The sequence below is a fragment of the Heterodontus francisci genome, chromosome 8 (assembly GCF_036365525.1).
Source record: "Heterodontus francisci isolate sHetFra1 chromosome 8, sHetFra1.hap1, whole genome shotgun sequence".
NCBI classification, from domain to species: Eukaryota; Metazoa; Chordata; class Chondrichthyes; order Heterodontiformes; family Heterodontidae; genus Heterodontus; species Heterodontus francisci.
Window position 1 is genome coordinate 117,970,606 of NC_090378.1, and position 23,300 is coordinate 117,993,905.

At 44.2% G+C, this 23,300-nt stretch overlaps 1 protein-coding gene across 1 annotated transcript in view; it reads left to right on the top strand.

Annotated features, from left to right (window-relative positions):
* Positions 1 to 23,300, top strand: part of LOC137373249 (ral guanine nucleotide dissociation stimulator-like 1) — a 59,629-nt gene that overhangs the window by 30,664 nt on the left and 5,665 nt on the right. The window contains exons 10-14 of the mRNA XM_068038100.1: positions 549 to 621; positions 13,985 to 14,068; positions 14,685 to 14,717; positions 16,686 to 16,807; positions 20,944 to 21,033. Of these exons, the coding sequence (XP_067894201.1) occupies positions 549 to 621; positions 13,985 to 14,068; positions 14,685 to 14,717; positions 16,686 to 16,807; positions 20,944 to 21,033 (402 nt within the window). The remainder of the gene's footprint in view (positions 1 to 548; positions 622 to 13,984; positions 14,069 to 14,684; positions 14,718 to 16,685; positions 16,808 to 20,943; positions 21,034 to 23,300) is intronic.

The window sequence follows — 23,300 nt, forward strand, 5'->3', positions numbered from 1 at the left end:
ACGTATGAAGAGAGATTGAGTCGGTTAGGATTATATTCGCTGGAGTTCAGAAGAGTGAGGGGGGAATCTCAGAGAAACCTATAAAATTCTAACAGGACTTGACAGGGTAGATGCAGGAAGGATGTTCCCAATGGTGGGGGAGTCCAGAACCAGGGGTCATAGTCTAAGGATACAGGGTAAACCATTCAGGACTGAGATGAGGAGAAATTTCTTCACCCAAAGAATGGTGAACCTGTGAAATTCGTTATCACAGAAAGCAGTTGAGGCCAAAACATTGTATGTCTTCAAGAAGGAGTTAGATATAGCTCTTGGGGCAAAAGGGATCAAAGGTTATGGGGCGAAAGCAGAAACAGGTTACTGAGTTGGATGATCAGCCATGATCATAATGAATGGTGGAGCAGGCTCGAAGGGCCGAATGGCCTACTCCTGCTCCTATTTTCTATGTTTCTATGTTTCTATGTTTGCTGCTACATGTCTGAGTCTTTGACAGCCATTGATTAATCTGCCTCTATTCTCTCATGATTAATTTGTCTCATTCTCTTGATTAGGAGCAGCATGGGATTGTTCGAGGAGCTTGAGGAACAATGCTGCCATCGAATTAATTATCATCTGGGTGAAGAGGTAAGATGTTGCACTTGGTCCAGTTTATCCGTATTCATCGGGTGTTCAGTGTTTAAAAATAATACCTGCAATGTGTTAAACTGGTGGCTGACTGCATATGGGTGTTGTCAATCGATCAGGCAGCTGGGGAAATGTAAACTGTGTACTCGGTGGTCTGGCTTGGCTCAAGTCTTCAAAGCTTCTGTCAGTCTCGATACATATAATGGAGGTAGATATTATAATTAACTATTTAAATAAACATACTTCTAACAAGGGTATGTTGACAATGATGTAAACTCAGTAATAAACACAGAAAGAGAATCTACCTTTAAAATTTGAACTCTTCAACAAAGTTTAAAGTGGGATTTGTGCCAATGATTTTTCCTTTTGCTTTGTGCAGTGGGAGGGCCTTTTAAATGCAAGGTGGGGCACGTACACATTTAATTGGTTCCCATAAGTAATTATTAGTTGAATGATCACCTGTTTTTCTTCCTTTTCCTGTTTGTTCTGTATAATAAGGATAAGTAACTGCATGGGAACTGGGACATATTTAGAATATTGCTTTGTTCGTTGAATACTTCAGGCTATGATTATCTAATTTCAAATAGTTTGTGCCAAAACAGACACAAATTAGAGCATCTTGCATCTTCTTCAGTAAGTTCCAGAGAATACTGAATATGCCATATGGACTAAGACCACTTTCAGAACAACTCTTGTTCTCTCGTGTGCATAGCAAAAACATTTGATGGATATTTGGTGGTACTATCAGAATATTTTGAAAGCTCTGAAAGACAACTAAGTTTACCAAAGTTAGAGTTTTAAAAAAAAAGGCCGAACTGGGAAAACACATTGACCACATTTTGAAATTGACATGTAACACCTGACCCTTGGGCCAGCATTTAATCTGGGCAATGGGGATCTCGATGTCCAGCAAAAGTGCTAGTGAGAACCCCATGTCGTTACTTCTGAGGGAGGCCTGCCGAATCAAGTGCCAATTAGGTACTTAACTGGACAAAGACGGGCCTTCCACTGGGTCAAGGACCCTGGTGACGGACGTCCCGCCCTCTGAGAGCTGCCAGCCACTCAGGCCAGCAGCTGTTTAACTGAGCAGCGCCACCACAGAGGCTGTTGCTGCTGCCAGTGGAGTAGCGCTGGACCCAGACCACAGGTAGGTCAGGGCGGGAGGGGTCTCGTGGTATGGGGGTGTGGGGTAGGGCAGTGTATGGGGTTTGGCAGAAAGGGCATGGGGGTAGCTATCAACATACCCCCCAACCTGATGCCAGGTCCCTAATTCAAGCCCCCCTCCTCCGCCCTGGAGCCGGAAAGCATCCCACTTGGTTTTCTTACTGTGCTCCCCAGGGCCGCCTGCCGCTTGGCTGATTGCGATGGCAGTGGGATGAGGCCATTAATTGGGCATTAATTGGCGGTGGGGCAGGAAGGCCGTTCACAGGCCTACCTATCCCGGACTTAATTATGGCGGAGGTGGGGAGGCAGCGGGGACCCACTGGCCACCACCCCACCCGATTACATGGTCTCCCCGTCTCCAAACCCGTCATGGGGGAGAACATAAAATTCCCTCCTCGGTGTCTGAAAAAGAGCAAAATGTGTTCAATCAAATTGAGAGGTTTGAAAGGCTTGCCTGCTGCTGTTATACAAAAAAATGAGTTGATGAAGTAACTTTTTTTGCCTTACTGTGTTTGGCAGTCCAACAACAAATCAGTTTCGCTAAATTGTATTTGTGTTTTTATCCAAAAAAACATGTTTCACCTCGAGCACATGTTTTTTAGACTTCTAGGAATTACAACAACTCCATTCTTCTCTCCTCATCCTACTCAGAATCACAGAATAGTTACAGGACAGGAGACCATCTGACCCATTGAGCCCTTGCCGGTTCTACAAGAGCAGTTTAGTTCGTCCCACTACCCCACCCTTTCCTGTAACCCTGCAATTTTTTTCTCTTCAGGTTCTTATCCAATTTCCTTTAGAAAGTCATGATTGAACCTGCTCCACCACCATTTCAGCTGCTGCATTCCAGATCGTAACCACTTACTGCCTTAAAAAAAAAAGTATTTCCTCATGTCACCTTTGGTTCTTTTGCCATTCACCTTAAATCCGTGTCCTCTGGTTCTCGAGCATTCTGCCCAATGAGAAAAATTTCACTCTATCTACTTTGTTTTGACCCCTCATGGTTTTAGACACCTCTATCAAATCTCTTCTCAACCTTCTCTAAAGAGAACAACCCCAGCTTCTCCAATCTATCCACATAACTGAAATCCCCCATCCCTGGAACCATTCGCCTAAATCTTTCCTCACACCCACCACCACCCAACCCACTGCCAACTCCCCCACCCCCCTGCCCCACCAATCGTCCTTGCTACCACCAAGCTGTTGTTCAGTACTTGGCTCCATGAGGAGAATTTTTTTTACCTCCTCCAGACTTCCCGTTTTTAAACACATTAATTCAAATCAATAAAGTGAATAAAATGTTCAATAGGATTTTAAATAGAATGATTGGGCTGAATGGCCAACACAGTCGTTATGAACATGAAGAAAGTCTCCCATTCGTATAATGGCTTCTCTGCCAGTTGTAGCAAGTGTTCACTGTGTCTTGTGTGTTTTCGGAAACATTAGGCACCTAACACACTCAACCAAGTCCTCTGCATAGGGTGTAGTATCTGGCATCTTTATCACCACGATGATACCGAGAAGCCATGGTTTTTGGCTTCTGCTGTAGCTTCCTTCCTTGCTTAGATTGAACTAGACTGTGAAAAGTCTTTATATACTGTTTCATCTCGACCTAAACGTCACATCCCCTCCATCACCAAGACCACTTGCTTGTGCTTTTACATCATCACACGCCTCCACGCCGACTTCTCTCCATCTCCCTGGGACCTTTAAACCTGTTTTTGATGCCTTGACTAGATGTTTCCTACATCTTCCCGTCATTCAGCCTCCATAAATTTAAACATGGTTCACACCAGCCGGTACACAATCCTGCGAGTCGGTCATTCCCACCACTGACCTTCATTGGCTCCCGATCCCATAATGTACTGAACTTAAAATACAAATTTTCAAATCTTTACAGCCTTGTTCTGCCTATTTCCTGAAACTTCCTACTTCCACTCCCAATCCTTCACCCATCTCTATTTTCTTTTACATACACCCCCTCTCTTCACTGCACCATTGGTTGCAGAGCATTCAGTTGCTTCAGCCCAACTTTGGAACTCCTTAATTTCCTGACCGCCTCCACTTCTCTCCAGCTTCAAAAACCTTCTGAAATCCCATCTTTGCAACTAAGTTTTCAGTCATCTCTCCTAACTCTCTCATCATGCTCATTGTCCATTCATTTTTATCTATTTCATTCCTCCACTTGCAATTAATCCTGATATTGGTTAGTTATAAAACTTTTTGTGCCAAATTGCCACAACACTGCTCATTGTTACAGTCAGAAAATAGTCAAAGCATGGGTTTTCTGTCTAATTCCTTATTGATTTTAAATGTAGCTTTTTGTTCTGTATTTGAAATGGACTAAGTGTAGTATTTTTGTTAGAAAGATATGAATCTGAGTTCTAAAAGCAGACTGTCAGATGCTCAATTTTTCTGAACTCTAAGAAGACAATGTGAAATGATGTATTTCTGAAATACATTTGCAGGCTGGATGGAAACCTTTGGTGGGCCAATTCTGGCCCTTAGGCTGTATGGTGGAGGTGGTGGCGGAGTGGAATGTCACTGGACCAGTAATCCAGACACCCAGGCAAATGATCTGGGGAAATGGGTTTAAATCCCACCATGGCAGATGGGGTGAGATTTGAATCCAATTCATAAATCTGGAATTAAAAGTTAATCTAATGGTGATGGTGAAACCATTGTCAATTGTTGCAAAGCCATATTGTTCACTAATGTCCTTTAGGGAAGGAAATCTGCCATCTTTATCTGGTCTGGCCTACATGTGACGCCTGACCCACAGCAATGTGGCTGACTCTTAAATGTTTTCAGTGGGCAATTAGGGATGGGCAATAAATGCTGGCCTAGCCAGCGATGCCGACATCCTATGAACAAATAAAAAAAATGTTTGACAACCTTGATCTGGACAAAATAGATCATTCAGAGAGGCATCACAGCTGTGGCAGACTAAATAGATTGGTTCCTGGGATGAGAGGGTTGTACAGATTGAGTAGTATGTTATGACCGGGTGAGAAAGAGATCGAGGGGTTCCCTCTCAGCCTTTGCCTGGTTCAACCGTAACACAGTTTAATTTTAAAAACACAGTGTTTTAGCTCCCCTGTTCACAGCTTTCCAATTGTAAGGCAAAGAAATCTTAGATTTAGACAAGAAAGGTGGAAGCTTATTAACCATAAACTCTAATCCAATTAACAACTACAAATTTGCGATGTGACCACGCTAGCGTGCATACGCGATAAACACACACACAGATACAAACAGAAAAAGTAGAAAGAATAAAGGGAAAAAGTTTGAGGCTGGGTGTATTTACAGTCCTTCGACTTCAACGTGGAGTCTTTGATTGCTGGTAAGTCTTGTTGTTCGTTGGGGTCCAGTGCACACTTTAACTTGTTTCGATGTCGGAGTCTTCTCTCTCTTGAGGTTTAAGCGACTTCAGTAGGTCTTGAAGCTTGTGAGAAAGCGAGAGAGAGGCAACCAGCAGAGAAGCTCTCTTGCTCCAGGTTCAGTTGCAATCTGCAGTCTGTCTTCAAACTGTCCTGCGCGTCCTTCAAAAATGCTTGGACCAGCAGGTTCGTCATGTGACCAGCTGGTTTAACCGTGCCTGCATTTGTGGATTCTATCATCTTAGCTGATCCTGGAATGCGAGTTTTCTTTCACTTTCAATGTCTGATCATCAAAATCCATTTGGGTTAATTGGACAAGGGAGTAGTTGCTTTGTCTCCACAAGCACTGTCTTTTAGTATGCAAATGGTCCTTCAGCCAAATATTTGTTGATCTCTTTAAGCAAGTCATCTCTTCACTCCAGCAACAATTCAAAATTACTGTTCATATGACAAAATTAATGTGCCTCATTCTTGGCAGGTGGGGGTCTTCGACACCTCCATACCCAGTGGAATGAGAAACGATATTTTTTTAAAAAAACATTTCATGAAAAGGGATCAGAGAGAAGATAAGTCCAGGAAAACACACATACATCTCTCTCATTCATTCAGAATTCCTAACAGTTGTGACAGCCTATTTCTTCTTGGTAGCAGTGCTGTTTTAACCTGCCCTTTTTGGCATCCCAGTAAACATGTGATTTTTGGGGAAGTTTTTCAGTTTGCGCATTTCCATGACTGCCTAGGGTGTCTTTGTTCTTGTTAGGGTCTGCAGGGGGAGAGTTAGATTTAATTAGCTCTAAGTGGGAGTTCCGCTTATGGGCGTCGGCAGTGGGCGGTTCTACTTTGAACTCTCTTTCAGTGCTTTGAGGAGTCATACAAGGGCTTTTCACCTTAGGGGATGGTTGGTTCCCTTTTCCCCTGACTGTGGGGGAGGATTCCTTGCTAATCTTCCCTTTCACATCTGGTACACTCCTGATTGCAGGTATTTGTCCAGATTCTGCTGCACTCCAATGTGGCACCTCGACTTGGTGAAGCATCACCCTCATGGTTTCTCTGCCCTCTTGAGGACTTTCTTTGTCTCTGCAGGTTCCTGTAAATGCTGTTAGCATCTCTGGTGGGGTGCTTCTAGTGTCTGCATTTACATGGGAGGATGTGGGGTCTAACCTTTTAAATATTTTGGGGTTGGCTGACCGGACGGTAGGGGTTTCTATTTGGGATTTCTTTAACCTGCCCTCTTGGTTTCTTTGCCCCTTTCGCCAGCTGTGTGCCTGCCTGTGCCCTTTTGTTCTCGACAGGGTTCCCTTCCAGTTCACCAGCCCTCTGCTGGAGGGTCCTACAAACACCAATAAAGGACTTAGGGATGCTTGGGTAATGATCTGGCAGGGTCAGATTTCACTGTAGGTTGGGGTTTACCCTCAACCTGGCACGTGTGACAACTCCAACAGTATTCCACCACATCTTTGTGGAGTTTTAGCCAGTCAAAACACTGTCTTATGTGGGCTTTGGTATTTCGTATACTGATATGTACAGCCACTGTAATCTCGTGTGCCCTTCTTAATATTTCTCTCCGGTACCTCTGCGGCACCACTAACTGATGAACTACTGTCTACTCCTTGCTCTCAGGTCTGTGAGGAGAACTCTATTTCCTCATCAGTACCTCATTCTTTAAATAGTAGCAGTTACGGACTCCCTCTGCTTCAATTTCAGACTGGGCAGCCTGTGCTAACTCTTGCAATACTGGGTCAGCTCGCTGAGCCTTGGCTAGGGAAGATTCATTTAATTCATTCCTGGGTCTTCTAACTTTCCAAAGAAAGTCTCAAACAGACAGACCTCATGGTCATCTGCCTGCAGTGCCAATTCAGTCTCCTCTCAGGGAGCTGGTTTGCTCATGGCTTGATTCACTACACATTCAGGGAAACTGCAGGGGCCACCTTCTGCCACTGCCCTGTCTTTCTCAACTCCTGCAGTCTGTCTTTCACTACTGGGGAAGCTACCACCTTCATCCCTGCCAGATCATTACCTAGGAGCAGGTCAACCTCATTCACAGGCAAACTAGGGACAATCCTTACAGTCACTGGTCCCGAAACTAGGTCGCACTCCAAGTGCACCCACTGTAAAGGTACAGGCATACACTGCCCTCCAATACCATTCACCACCATTCTGATGTTTATTGCACTCTCTGGGGGAAAGGTCAGGCCTTTTCCCAGTAAAAGGGATCTAATGGCCCTTGTGTCCCTGAGGATTACTATGGGCTTGCTTTTCCCACTCGAGGGGTGTGGGGTTACTCTCCCTTCAGACACAACACCCTGATAACCTTCTAAAATCCTATTAAATTTTCCTGCACTTGCAGCGGTAGGCTTCCTGGGTCTGATTCTTACTGCAGTTAAAGCCACAGCTTGTTCTGCTGTTCTTTCCATCAGGGTCCCTTCTCCTTCACTGAGCGGCTATGCCCTGATTAACCCTACAGGTTTTCTCTTTAGTCTCCAGCAGTCAGCTCTCAGATGCCCTGCTTTATTACAATGGAAGTACACAGGTGCTCACTCCTACTTACAGCACCTTCCTTTTTGGCTGGAGGAGAGGCCCCTGTGTCTCCTGCTTTTCTTTCCCTCTCAGGATTGCTTGGGCTTCTATCACCTTCCCACCCTTTGTCCTTTTCAGATTTGTGGAGATGACGAGGAATGGTTTTCCCCTGGAGAACCAACTGATAAATGAGAGCAAATTCATTAGCCAGCACTGCGGCTTGCCGGGCTCTTTGAACCTTCTGTTCCTCGACATGTGTCTTTATGGAGAGTGGGAGAGAGGAGTGGCGCAGTGGTTAGCACTGCAGCCTCACAGCTCCAGGGACCCGGGTTCGATTCTGGGTACTGCCTGTGTGGAGTTTGCAAGTTCTCCCTGTGTCTGCGTGGGTTTTCTCCGGGTGCTCCGGTTTCCTCCCACAAGCCAAAAGACTTGCAGGTTGGTAGGTAAATTGGCTGTTATAAATTGTCACTAGTATAGGTAGGTGGTAGGGAAATATAGGGACAGATGGGGATGTTTGGTAGGAATATGGGATTAGTGTAGGATTAGTATAAATGGGTGGTTGATGGTCGGCACAGACTCGGTGGGCCGAAGGGCCTGTTTCAGTGCTGTATCTCTAATCTAATCTAATTCCTCGAGCAAAGTCACTTCTCTGAGATTTTCCTTGTTGAGCTGCACTTTCAGAGCCCTCAGCCACTGGTTCAAAAGCCAGCTGCTTACTTCTCTCAAACTCCAGGAAAGTTTGATCAGCCTGCTTCTTGATGGTTCTAAACTTTTGGTGGTAGGCTTCCAGTACTAACTCATATGCCCCAAGGATAGCATTTTTTTGCCAGTTCATAATCTGATGAACTCTCATCTGGCAACATGGAATAAAGCTCATGGGCTTTTCCTATTAACTTGCTTTGTATCTGCCGCGTCCAAGCCTCAACAGGCCACTTTAACTGCCTTGCCAGTTTTTCAAAAGTAACAAAAATCACTTCCACGTCTCCCTCATTGAATTTTGGGATCAGTTGGGAAAATGTTTTAATAATTCTGAACCCAGCCCTGAATTACAGTTCTCCATATTGGCCATGATTTCACTGGGGTTACTCTGTCGCACCCTAGTTAACTCAAGTCGCCTCAGCTCTCTGTCTTTGCATTCTTTCTGGAAGGCTCTTTCTTTCTCTCTCTCCTGTCTCTCTCTCTCTTTTTCTCTTTCCTCAAATTCAGGTTTCCTCTGTTCCAATTGTCGCTTTGCTCACAATACCCTGTCAGGGCTTAATTCTAACCCAGTTTCTGCTTCTTCAGATTCACAGGAAAAATGTTTGGCCCCTAGTCTTAGGAGTTCAGACTTTCTAGCCTTGTCATGGACAGTGATCCCACACTGCTCGGCCATTTTTCTCAACTTTTCCAGACAGTGCTTTTAACTTATCACAAGTTACTTCACCCTGGCTTGGGGAACGACTGGCTTCAATCGCAGACAAGTTCGTACACTAGCACACACAACCACAAGAAAACCTGGATTGAAATCTTTTCTCTTTTTGATTGGGATCAATTTGACTTCCCACTTCCAATTTCCTCGCTTGCCTGTGGATCAATTCCAGATGCTACCACCCAAATTTCTGTTATGACCAGGTGAGAAAGGGGTCCAGGGGTTCCCTCCCAGCCTTTGCCTGGTTTGACCAGAACAGGGTTTAATTTTCAAACACGGGCTGAATTTTACCGGCCCCTTGATACTGTGGGTCGCAGTACAGGGGCCGGTAAAATTCTGCAGGGAGAGGCCCGCCTCAACCTGCGACGTCGAGAAGGGTCCACCGCAAATTATTGATGGCGGGGGGACCTTGTTGCGGCCAATCCCCCCTGCTCCCCCCACCCCCGTCGCTCGGTGGCGACACCCCAATGAAGATATGTAAAACGGTACTTACCTCTGCAGATTATGCAGCCCACCGCCTCTTCATGGACACTTCCAGATTTTAAATTGAACAGGCAGCTATCACGTGCCATCATGTTCTGAACAGAAAAGCTGACGGGTTTTCAGAAGCAGATGTTTTCACGATGGAAGGTAAGTTCTGTTTTCAGGGGTCTCACTCTGCATTATGGAAGGGAGGAGGGAGGGGGGATTCGAGGAGTCTCACTCTGCATTATGGAAGGGAGGAGGGAGGGGATCTGGGGCTACTCTGGGAAAGCTCTGCAGGCATGAAAGGAGCTACTGTGTACCCTCCCTCCGTAAACAGTGTCCACTCTGCGTTTGTTTGTGTTTGTGAAGGAGCAATGGCACTCTGGTCACCCTGTGCGTGGGCAGGGTACCAGAAAGGGTAGGAGCGTTAAGATTATATTGATGGTAGGGGCAATCGATGCAGCTGGAAGATCTTGATGTGCTCATGCTGTGCCACTCTTGAGTGTTGGCCAAGATGAGCAATGCCATGCCACAAAGTTGATCCATGAAAGCACCTGATGTACCCGTCAACACCAATCCCTGCCCTCCTTGGAGCCTTCGAATAAATGAAGGGGTCAACTTTATTTATCACATGGAAATAGGTAGGCTCATCCTACATTGTGTGATGCTGTGCTCCTGAGGATCCATATGCGCCTGAGGCAAAATCAACAGGCAGGTGCGATCCATGTAGAGGCCCCCGGTCGTGAGCAGCAACCCCCAAGGGGAGCTTGCCTTTATGATTGCTGTGCGTCGACAGGCTCCACATGACATGCCATCAGATGTCAGAGCACCAGTGTCAGATGCGATTGCGCATGTAGAGAGGGTGCTAACATGTCTCTGTGCCCTGTTCAAAGATGACCTGCAGCCCATCGGCTTTGGTAGACATCCTATCCCTTTCGTTCTCATAGTTTCAGTGGTTCTCAAGCTTGACACCTTTGCAGCTTTTCAGGGGCCCACCAGAGACCTTTGTGGGATCACACAGTCAGCAGTGCACTGCTGCATCAGGGAGGTCACCAATGCCCTGCACCAGAAGGCCAGTGAGTATGTCCGCTTCAGGACAGTCTCTCACAGCTAGGCTAAGAGAGCCATCAGTTTCGGCACCATTGCCGGAGAACCATAGCTTGTAACGTTCATAGACTGCATTCGTGTGGTCATAAGGCCTCCCGCCAGGCTACTACCTGAAGACGTCACCATTAAAGGATCCCTCTCAATCTGGGTGAAGCTGGTATGTGATCACCAGAGATGCTTCATGCAAATCTGTGCCTGCTTCTCAGGCAGCTGCCATGACCCCTGGGACCTGCGCTAGTCCCAGCTGCCACCGCTGTTCACTGAACTGGCTTAGATGGAGGGGTGGCTTCTTGGAGATCAGGGCTATCCTTTGCAGACATGGCTCCTGACACCAGTGACAGATCCCACCACTGCTGCAGAGAAGAGATACAACGCCAGCCACTGAACTACAAGAGCTGGAGATCAGCATGCTGAAAGAGCGTTTCGAATTCCTGCACAGATAGGGTGATGCCCTGTATGGGCTGAAAAGGCCAGCTCCTTTATTTGCTGCTGTGCACAACTATGCACCCAGTAGGGACCAGGCCTGTCTTGATGAGGAGAGACATCAACAGCATTCCTCCTCGGACTATGAGGACGCTGAAGACCTCCAACATGAAAGGCGCATGGGAGGGCAGAAGGCACCCAAGCTCTGCACGCAGGGCGAGCAGTGAGCTAGGGATGTACGGCAGTGGCTTATCAGACAAAGGCTTTCTGCTCCAGAAGAACCGGCATTAGCTCTGCAAGTCACACATCACCCTTGCTCACCTGCTGTGCACCAGGCCACATCTGCAACAACCCTGTGTAAATCATCAGAGGCAGCAGCTGAGCGAGTGAATGTCCATATCACTGGAGACGTTCATGAGTAGTGGTGGCATAGCAATGATGTTATTGCATACATTGGTTCTCCTGAAGGGCTGATGGTGCAAAGGGATGTGACATTGGCGCTAGGTGCTGGCACACATCATTCACACAGAGAAAAGGACACAGATGTTGGCGAGGAACATTAAGTGAAAGACGTATTTGCATTGCTCTGTGAACTTGGTCAAGTTAACTTTGCTTCACTCTCCACAGATGCTGGCTGACCTGCTGAGTTTCTCCAGCACTTTCTGCTTTGCTGCCAGATTGACTGCAGCCCCACTCTTCAACAGTGAGCTAAATATTACTTTGACAGCTGTCAGGAAATGGGTGCTGGGACGCATTAAATAGGCCCCAGCACCCGCTACACAGCTGTCAAAAGGTCTCTCACTGCGCCGAATGTCACACCTCTCCCCATGTAATATGGGGATTGGGAGGGTGGTGCTCAGCGCAGTGATGCTAATGAGCCCCCGCATGAAATATCACCGGGGCTTTATGGCAGCAGCTGAATGTGGGCACCCCACCAAGTTTAAAGGGAGCCACTGCACAGCGCGGCACCCAAATAAAATTCCGCCCACTGTGTTGCAGCTCCCCCCTCAGTGAATCCTTGTTCACTACTTTCCAATTGTAAGGCAAAGAAATCCATCAGGTTTTCTTAGATTTAAACAAGAAAGGTGGAAGTTTATTAACTTTAAACTCTAATCCGGTTAGCGACTACGAATAGGCTACGCGACCACGATAACATGCTTATGTGATAAACACACAAGCAGATAGAGACAGAAAAAGTAGAAAGAATAAGGGGAAAAATTTGAGGCAATGGCTGGGTGTATTTACAATCCTTTGACTTCAATGTGGAGTCTTTGGTTGCCGGTAAGTCTTGCTCTTCGTTGGGGCCCAGTGCACACTTTAACTTGTTTTGATGTAGGAGTCTTCTCTCTCTTGAGGTTTAAGTGACTTTAGAGGGTGCGGAGGCTTGTGAGAAAGCGAGAGAGAGCCATCCAGGAGAGAGGCCCTCTTGCTCCAGGTCCAGTTGCAATCTGCAGTCTGTCTTCAAACTGTCCTGTGTGTACTTCAAAAACGCTTGGACCAGCAGGTCAGTCATGTGACCAGCTGGTTTAACCACTCCTGCGTTTGTGGATTCTGAGCAGACCCTGGAATGTGAGTCCTTACACCTTTAATGTCTGGTGATCAAAATCCATTTGGGTTAATTGGACCAAAGGAGTAGTTGCTTTGTCTCCACAAGCACTGTCTCTTAGTATGCAAATGTCCTCCAGCCAAATGTCTTGTGATCTTGTTAGGCAAGTCATTTCTTCAGCAACAGTTTAAAATTAATGTTCATATGATAAAAATTAAATGCCTCATACTTGGCACATGGGGGTCTTCATGACAAGAACTAAACTGTCTTGAGTTTAGAAGAATGAGAAGTGATCTCATTGAAACACAAGATTCTGAGAGGGTTTGGGAGCATAGGTGCTGAGAGGCTGTTTTTCCCCTGGTTGGGGAGTCGAATGCCCTGGGGCACAGTCACAGAATAAGGGGTCAGCCATTTAGGACTGAGATAAAGAGAATTTTTTTCACTACATGTTGTGAATCTTTGGAATTCTCAACCCCAGAAAGTTGTGGATGTTCAGTTGCTGACTATATTCAAAGCTGACATCAATATATTTTTGGACCCCGAGGGAATCCCGGGATGTGAGGATCACTCAGGAAAGTGGAGTTGAGGTCTGAGATCAGCCATGACCCTATTGAATGGCAGAGCAAGCTCCTGGGGCTGATACGTTATCTTATGTTTTTCTGAACACCCTTCTTCTGTATTGTAAAATTATACAAAACTAGCTGAGTTCCTGATAGCTGTCCATTAGCTCCTGCTGGAAAGTTGCATATCTGAGTATCAGATGAGGAGCCAAATGAGCTCAGCGGTGATGCCCTCTAATGGAATAGGCTACAAACAGTCATCACCTAGGTTACCAAATGAAGGATGGCCTCGGGTTGTACCAGGTTCCAGCCATTAATTCAGTCAATTTTAGGAGATGAGGAGAAAAAGAAGAAAAAAAAGATAGAGGACAATCTAATGTTTTGCCTGTATTTACAAATAAGTGAACTGCCTGTGGTTTCGGGTTGAAAGAGACAATATTGTATTTAACCAATGCTGTTTATGTGCATTATCTTTGTATATAACTGAAGTGTTCACAATAAGCAAGAATGGTTAATGTTATTTATAACAGTAACGTGTGGAAGAGCTCCCATGACAAAGTTACCCAAAGATTGAGATGGTTAACACAGTACAGACTAGGAATCAAACTTTCCTGGTCTATGTGGATCAAGCTTTGTATCATTATACCATTCTGTATTAAATGTTCAATGTTCTGGTTGCAAATTGATTTTGATGCATACTAAAGGGAACAAGTTAATTATGGGTAGTATGTTCAGGAAATGTGGCAATTAACACATTCAAAATGGGTTGAACAAATTTGCCTCTATTTTATAGGATGTGATGCAAGGAACTGTGCCTTACCTGGGCACATTCCTCACCGATCTCACAATGCTGGACACTGCACTTCCAGATTATGTTGTAAGTCTGTTTGTTTTACCACATGTTGGGATTCCTGTTTTGCTGATGGTTGCTATAGTAACCGTATCAATGCAGGTTTCTTGAAGATGAGAATAAAAGCAACAATAAAATAACTACTGAGATTGATCAAAGGCAGACATGAGAAAAAGTATATGCATGGCTATTGTAATTTAATGCTTTGCACTGTGAATCAAACACTGTAAATGAAGCGCACGCTAGTTGCTACGCAGCTGGTTATGAATATAGCCCTATTTTTTCCGTATCCTGAAAATTTTGCATAAATTGCCCAATTTTATTGTGTGCAGGTAATTTTCAGTTAATTGGACATCACACACCATTTCATTCTCAAATAGCTGCTGACTTATATAATCAAATTGATGTTGATGAATTTGACTGCAGAGAAGGACTTGTCTATTTTATGAAATAATGACTTGGCAGTGCATCTATTACACCTTTGGTGTTGTATACATGATTGAGTTTTTACCGCATACTAATTTGGAGCCAAGATAACAGGGTTGTATTTCGCTCTTGACCATTCAAGCCCATAATTTTGTCGTACAATCTAACCTTTCTACAAATCGCATTCATGTTTTTTGTCCTTGTTTCTCTCCTGTAGGGTGATTTGATCAATTTTGAAAAGAAACGAAGGGTTAGTATGAATTACTACATTTTGAAAAACTTTCAAAGTTGTGTGTGTGGGGAAAACATGCCCTTAAATGTTATTGGGCTTTCTTTTTCACTTGGATAGTGGTCGGGGGTTCAGTGAGGGGGTGGGGGGATTCCAAAACTAGGGGCCGTAAGTAGTTACTAGTAAATCCAATAAAGAATTCATGAGAAACTTCTTTACACAGAGAGTGGTTAGAGTGCAGAACTTGCTACCTCAGGCAGTAGTTGTGATGAATAGCATAGATGTCTTTCAGGGGAAGCTAGATAAGTGCATTTATTTATTTATTTAGAGATACAGCACTGAAACAGGCCCTTCGGCCCACCGAGTCTGTGCCTACCAACAACCACCCATTTATACTAATCCTACACTAATCCCATATTCCCTACCACATCCCCACCATTCTCCTACCACCTACCTACACTAGGGGCAATTTACAATGGCCAATTTACCTATCAACTTGCAAGTATTTGGCTGTGGGCATGTGGGAGAAAGAAATAAAACGATATTCAGATCAGGTCAGATGAAGTCGGTGGAAGAAATATAAACACTGACACAGACCAGCTGGCCAAATAGCCTTTTTCTGTGTTGTTAACTTGATGTAATTTACCTTTCAGCAGTTATTGCCGGTACAGCCTGTACCCAGTGTTGATACGTGATTGAGATTATTACTGAATTATGTCTCGGTGTGACTGCAAGTTTTTCATTAATCATGAAAGCGGATGAATAATTTCTCAATATTTCACACAGTATTTTCCTTCAGAAGATAGACATCAGTTACATTCATGACACATCAGAGATTCCAAGTGCAGCTCCTAGGTTATCACCGGTGATGGGCATTTTTCCTTCATATTTCTGATGTTGCTGGTACCAACTTTTCAAACATGCATTTATTGCCAAGGTTTTTGTTGAGGATATTTGAAGCAATTTCATTTCATGTCACAGCATTCTGCAGAGAACCTGAAAATGATAACATGATAAGAACTTGACGATGTGGAAAGCAGTGAAATTTCATTTCTAAAAGTGTAACGTGAGTTCCAATTTTAGCCTAGCCCGGGAATTGAGTGGGTTCAGGTAAGATGCAGTAACTGCCCTGCTCAGTTTGACTTCAATAGATCATAAAATCAACTGGGATGCAAAATGGGCATCTGTCCCAAACCTGTAAGATTCCAGTGAGGTGAATAGGTTAAAATTGGGGCTATAAATCTATCAAATGGCTGCTCTAAGCAGTGGATGATTATAAAGTGTGCATATTTTAATGGGCCTGATGAATACTGGCTTACACTTTATACCCCAACAGTAACATGCTGTTGTCAACATTTGATAGGAAAAGTCTTTCCCTTTTATCTGTCAAACTGTCACTGAATACAAGATGTAGCAGAGAACCCACAAGTCATCGAGTCGTAGAGTTATACAGCACAGAAACAGGCCCTTTGGCCCATCGTAAGTGATCAAAAGAAAACACTACAGTGTTGTGGTTCAGAATATTCTAGCCACTTGCAGTCTACAAAGTTCACTCTGGTGCAACATCTTGGATCAATAACTGTAGATGAGCTTCTACTCATCAGAATATCTTTCAAATAAGGTAGCAATCTTGAATAAATTTTCTTCTCTCCCAGTCCTTTATCAGTTTGATATTGTTCTAAAATGAATGTTTGATTAATATTTTTTCAGAAGATTCATCTTTCAGGCACTGCTTTGAGAGGAATTGTAGCCTGAAAGCAACCTTGGATAACCTGTATAGATTCATCTCTTTGGTGCCACGTCTGTGCCATTTCTTCCCACTGCAGTGAGACTTTGAGGCATGATTTACTGTGCATTGAGTATCCAGCAAACAAAACGTATTTAAAGTAGTTTTTGGTCAGGAGTTAAAAGTACCAGTGACCAGGTGTAGCAGTAGCAATGCTTTGTGTATTTTTTAAACTTTTACTGTTTCTTTCCATGCTCTTTCAGGAATTTGAGGTGATAGCACAAATTAAACTTTTAAAGTTTGCATGTAACAACTACTGCATCACCCCAGTCCCTAAGTTTCTTAGGTGGTTCAACAATCAACAATATTTGACTGATGAAGAAAGGTGAGTGGTATTGCGAGAATGGATGTTCATATTGTGTTGTCTGTGTCATCTTCTATGATTTTAATGGCTGTTCAATGTTTGTGAACCTGTCAGTTCAATTAGTCTCTTCCCGTCCCTGATTTCAAATAATTTTGTAATGGAATCTGACTGAGCAGGATAGTGCTCACAACCCATCACAAGAGTTCTATCGTTGTATCAAAATGGGTTTTATTAGTATATAGTAACACACACCATGACAAGATTGAAAATGCTGGTCCCTTTAATGAAACGGGTCTCATTTCAGTGTTAATAGGGAGCAGGTGATACTCATCATAGTTATGAATTTGAGGGCTGGGTTTTTGCCCAGTTGGGGAGTTGCCTCTGGACAAAGAGTTAGTCTAGAAATTGTAGAAAACATGGAAATCTAGACCAAAGCATTCCACATATAAAATTTAATCAAGACAAGAGAGATACATTTTAATGGTTGAAAATTAGAGGGAGAGAGTGAGAAAAGAATACAATGTAACAAATTCAAAGAAAAATCAACTTATTCACTTATTTACCAATAATTGGTAGTATTTAAAATACTTTCCTTCCAATCGTGGAAAAAGTCACTCATTTGGATTTCTTGAGTGGAAAGATTGTTTCAAACTTGTCGAAAAACTCTAGTTTGGTTAGAGCTTCGGGATTCGAATTACAGCAGTCTTCGGAACACCAACTTTGTTTGAATCTGATCAAGCTAGTGGTGATAAGAGATAGATACACATAGATATTGGGAAGGAGAGTAGATGGGGATACAAGGAAAATTGAGGAGATGCCAAAGGCAACAGCAAATGAAGCCAGACATTTCAGCATGGGCTGGGGCAGACATTACAAAATAGGGAATGTGGAATCTGGCCACGCAAGAAGTTTGAAATCAGATTGTTCAGATCACCACTGAGGTGAATACCTTTTTGACTCTTCCACTAAAATGGACGGGGTGGGAGGGGGTGGGTGCGGGCTTGGTGGTGCAAGATATTCTTTGGATGTGCCCACTGTCATTTTGTAGATGACAATCAATACATTAAAAAAAACTTAGTGGTGAACACTAGTACAAATCAGGAAGCTGTATAAAATGTGAGTCAGGCCACAACTGGAGTACTGTGTACAGTTCTGGGCACCACACAATAGGAAGAATGTGATTGCCCTGGAGCGGATGCAGAGGAACTTTACCAGGATGTTGCCTGGGCTGGAGCATTTCAGCTATGAAGAGAGACTGAAAAGGCTAGGGTTGTTATCCTTAGAGCAGAGAAGGCTGAGGGGGGACATAATTGGGGTATGCAAAATTATGAAGGGCACTGATAGTTTAGATAGGAAGAAACCTTTTTGCTTAGTGGAGGGGTCAATAACCAGGAGGCATAGATTTAAGGTAAGGGGCAGGAGGTTTAGAGGGGATTTGAGGGGGAAAAAAATCACTCATAGGGTGGTTGGAATCTGGAATGCACTGCCTGATGAGGTGGTAGAGGCAGGTGAAATGCCATAGCATTCCTGGCTAGGGCCAAGTGCTGGAAAATGGGATGAGAATAGTAGGTGCTTGATGGCCGACACAGACACGATGGGCCAAAGGGCCTGTTTCTGTGCTGTATAACTCTATGACTCAAAGAGTGGGAACTGATCTTTGGACTGAACTATGAATTGGCAATAAACAAGTTGTGGATCAGAGACTGTCATCAGCTTCCTCATTTTGGTGAATGGATATCTGCCTATTTAACACATCATAATAATAAGTCAACAAATACAGGAGAAATACAAAGACTTACTGAGAGACTGATACAGAGAGCCCATTTTGAAAACCTGGCCCAGAGTTTCCACTTTGGGCACAATTGATGATCCAGATGTAAATTTCAGCAGTTTTTGAGAAGTATTTCTTTTTCTCTCAAAAGCAATACTTCAGATTTGATATGCAAATATGTTTTTGCATATCACAAACATAACATTTGCAATAGCCCAACACAACTGATCAGCTTTTTCGAAAGTGATTTTAAAAATAGGTTTGCCTCAAAAAATATTCCTTGATCTAGTGATAATATGGTGCAGTTTTATTAATACAGCTGAAAATGGATGTATTACAAAAATTAAACATTTTAATCAGTGGTTAGTCCACCACCTGTGAGTAAGTAGAGTTTAAAGAAGTAAAAATTACTGTAAAAAATGTTATGACCAGGTGAGAAAGGTGTCTCGGGGTCCCTCTCAGCCTTCACCTGGTCTTACTGTAACAGGGTTCAATTTTAAACACACTGTTTTTTTCTCCCCCCCCCCCCGGTGAATCCTTGTTCACCACTTTCTAATTATAAGGCAAAGAAATCAGCACAAACAGGCTTTCTTAGGTTTAAAGAAGAAAAGTTGAAATTTATTAAACTTAAACTCTAATTCGGTTAACGCCTACAGATACATGCGCACCCACACTGGCGTGCATACGCGATACACACATGCAAATAGAGACAGAAAAGGGCAGAAGAAAAATAAAGTGTAAAAGTTTGAGACAATATCTGAAGAGTTTTTGTTACGGTTCTTCAAGCTCACTGTAGAGTCCTTGATTGTAGGTAGATCTTTATTTTTGTGAGGGCCCAGTATTCTTCTTATACCTTATTCACTGTCGGAGACTTTTTTCTCTTGAGGTTCATGTGTCCACAGTGGGTTCTGAGGCTTGTGAGAAAGAGATGGGAGCAGGCAGACAGGAGAGATCTTCTCAGTCCAAGAGCAAACAGACACACTCAGTTCAAACTGTATGTGCAATTCAGAAAACCCCAGGTCGCCAAGGAGGTTAGTCATGTGACTAACTGGTCTGACCATGTCTTGGCTCTGTGGATTGTATCATTTTAGCAGGGCCTGGAATGCTCCTCTTACAGACAATACCTGGTGATTAAGGTCCATTGTGGGTTGAATGTGTCAGGGAATGGTCCTTTGTTCTTCCAGTCATCATCTGTTAATATGCAAATGTCTTTTCCAGCCACAACTGATCTGTTTAACAAGTCCTTTCCTCACTCCAGTAACAGTTTAAAATCAATGTTCATGACAAAATTAATGTGCCTCATTCTTGGCAGGTGGGGGCCTAGCAGGACAAAAACAATACAAACTATTTACTTGCTACGTTAGTTTGCAGATGGTGGTTTCTTAGTAAATGGGAAAACAGTTTTTGAGATGTGCCTGTTAAGTATTCTTGCGCCTTTTTGTGAAAAAAAAGGCTTAATTTTAAGCACCTCCTTGGGCCACAAATCCACTTGACTAGCGGGTACCCACAATGATGATTAATTTGATCTGGGGACATGGTCAGTTTTGTGGGTGGGGCCAGCTTCTAGTATGATATTTAAACGAGCGCAAAGCATCACAGAAACTCAGTTTGCACTGAACATAAGTTGCACTTCAAATTCTAAGATTCCTTTGGGCAGTTTTGGATGATTTTCAATGAATTTCACTGAAGATTCCAGAGCCATTTAACATTAACTCTTGCTCCTATGTTTTGTCTTCTCTTTACTGCTGGTTAACAGGACCCGCTCCCTCATTTTAGTATCACTGGACCTAGCATGTTGATTGTTCGCTACCTGAGGTGACTGATCCTCCTCTTTCTTTCATTCCTTGTGAAATGTCCATTCCCAGCTGTGTGCATTCTCATAGCAGTGCAGTTGACGCCAGGTGCTTGCTTTGTTTGTTGTGAATCTGCAACTTTTTCTATCACTCGAAGCACTGGAAGTTCAACTTCAATTCTAACCAGTACACTTTCTATAAGCCCAGTGCTTATTAACTTTCCTCCATCCAATGTACAGGTTGCACCATATTTCTGCTCCCTTCAGTGTGTCCTGCAAAAAAGCTGTGAAGGGTGATGGCGGCTGTCCTCTGAGAATGTCTGATACGTGGAGTTACATACTTCTCTTGCTGCTTTTCACACAGCAGAAAAGATTGTGGCTGCAATAGTGAGAACCATTCTGGTTGTTGCACCTGTCAATCATTAATCAAAGTAATATGAATTATTCTCTAGCCTGAAAAATAAGTGCCTTTTGGAAGTAAAATAATCATTAGTGTGAAAAATGAATTCTCAAAAATGACAAGAACATTAAACAAGAACATTGTTTATTTTTAGTTGCACCTTGTCTGAAATGTGCTTATCTGCCATCCTGCAGCTATAATGTGTCCCGTGAAATAGAGGCAGCCCCCGAAAGCAGTCCATCATCACCAAAGGACAGAAAGAGTTTGGTGAAGTGCCTCAGCCTGTAAGTATCACATAATAAGCAGAGGAGACACCTCATCTGGTTACTTCAGAGGACAGCATCCTTTATTATAGGATCAGTGAATAGACATGATGTACAACAGCTGCACCGTGAATGGAGCCTTTTGATGTGTAGCCATTATTGTTTTACTGTCTTGGGAAGATTTGGTGGTTGATACAGTTTGAATAATTTGAGGCATGTGATAAGTGTAGCATAATTGGGAAGAACAAATGACTTTGGACTCAAATCGCTCCAACACTGGGGTTTCCTCACCTCATACCTATATCTGTTGTAGACTAATTGATAGAGATTGAACACTATGTCTAGTCAACAACTCCATTATCATTGTATCATATGATTATTGGGATGGTAGAAGGTGAACCAGATGGGCCGAGGTCTTTTCATGTCTAGTGATTTCTATGTGTTATTCCTCTCCCAGTATCCATTGATTGCAATTTATGCACCGTGGTTAGATTCCACCTTTTTAAATGTCTATGTAGAAGAGGGAAAAGAAAAAGGCTGCGTTTATTGACAACAGAACCACCAGGTGGTGTAGTACTGGCACATGTACAAATGCAGCCTCATCAACTGAAACGTCACTATCTGTGATGTCTCAGACAGCTGCCAGTAATAAAAATGCTGCTGCTCAATTGTCACAAAAAATTAAACCCAAACTCTATCAGTGTCTGTAGTCACCACCTCCATCACATCCCCAACAGTATCCCACTCCCTCCCACCATTGCACTTCTCTTCGTCGCTCCATCCTGCACCCGTCTACTCACCGCTCACTACCTGCCTCGCCACTGCCTCCCCTCAGCTACCCCCTCCGTGCCTCGCCGCTGCCTCCCCTCAGCTACTTACTCCACCCTCAGCAACCTACTGCCAACCATTTCTTCAGTGGTGCCGCGGAGAGCGACTGGCCGGGGGCGGAGAGGTGATAGCAGGGAGCGAGCAGCCGGGGTGGGGCGTGGTAGTAGAGAGCGGTTGGGGTGGGGGTCAGGGGGGCGGTAGCAGGGAGAGAGCGGTCGGGGTGGGGGGGTCAGGCGGGGCCGTAGCAGGGAGCGAGCGGTCAGGTGGAGGGGTCAGGCGGGGCTGTAGCGGGGAGCGAGCGGTCGGGGTCGGGGGGTGGTAGCGGGGAGTGAGCAGTCGGGGTGGGGGTGTCAGGGGGCGGTGGTCGTGGGGAGGGAGCAGTCGGGATGCAAGTCGGGGGCGCTAGCGGGGAGCGAGCGGCTGAAGCGGGATACTGTTGGGATGAATGGAGGCAGTGATTGCAGTCATTGAGGGGGTGAGGCAATGCGTCTGTTGTTATTGGTGGTGACGTCACCGTGTGCATGTGCAGATTCATCCTGGCAAGCTGGCAAATGTTCAGATGCACTGATGACGTCAGCGATCGCTCTGCGCATGCTCTGCATTGTCAGGAAAGACTCCGAAAGAAAACATGTATTAAAATGAAAGGATTTTGCACTTAGTTGTGAGCGTACGTGATGGAAATTAAATATTTGAACTATTTGAATGAAAATCAGATCTGCGTTCCACTTTGTCAGAAATTTAATCTATTGTCATGTGGGTCAGCAGCAGCAAAAAAGAACTCTACCTTGCTACTTTATCTTTAGGAATTCATGTTTGAAGCTTCACTGCAGTAATCAGATATGCTTTTATGTACAAGGTAACATAGAGCCGTGTTTGTGTGTGTGTCTGTGTGTGTTTGTGTGTCTGTGTGTTTGTGTGTTTGTGTGTCTGTGTGTTTGTGTATGTAAGTGTGTATGTGTCTCCGTGAATGTCTGTCTGTGTGTGTCTCTGTGTTTGTGTATGTGTGCGTGTGTGCGCATGTGTGTCTGTGTGCAAGTGTGTGTGTCTCTATGTGTGTGCCTGTGTGTGTGTGTGTCTGTGTGTGTGTGTGTCTCTATGTGTGTCTGTGTTTGTGTGTGTGTGTCTCTCTCTCTCGCTCTCTCTGTCTCTATGTGTGTCTGTGTTTGTGTGTCTCTGTGTGTGTGTCTGTGTGTGTGTGTGTCTGTGTTTGTGTGTCTCTATGTGTGTGTCTGTGTTTGTGTGTGTGTCTCGCTCTCTCTGTCTCTATGTGTGTCTGTGTTTGTGTGTGTGTCTCTCTCTCTCTCGCTCTCTCTGTCTCTATGTGTGTCTGTGTTTGTGTGTCTCTATGTGTGTCTGTGTTTGTGTGTGTCTCTCTCTCTCTCGCTCTCTCTCTCTGTCTCTATGTGTCTGTGTGTGTGTGTGTCTGTGTGTGTCTGTCTGTGTGTGTCTCTATGTGTGTC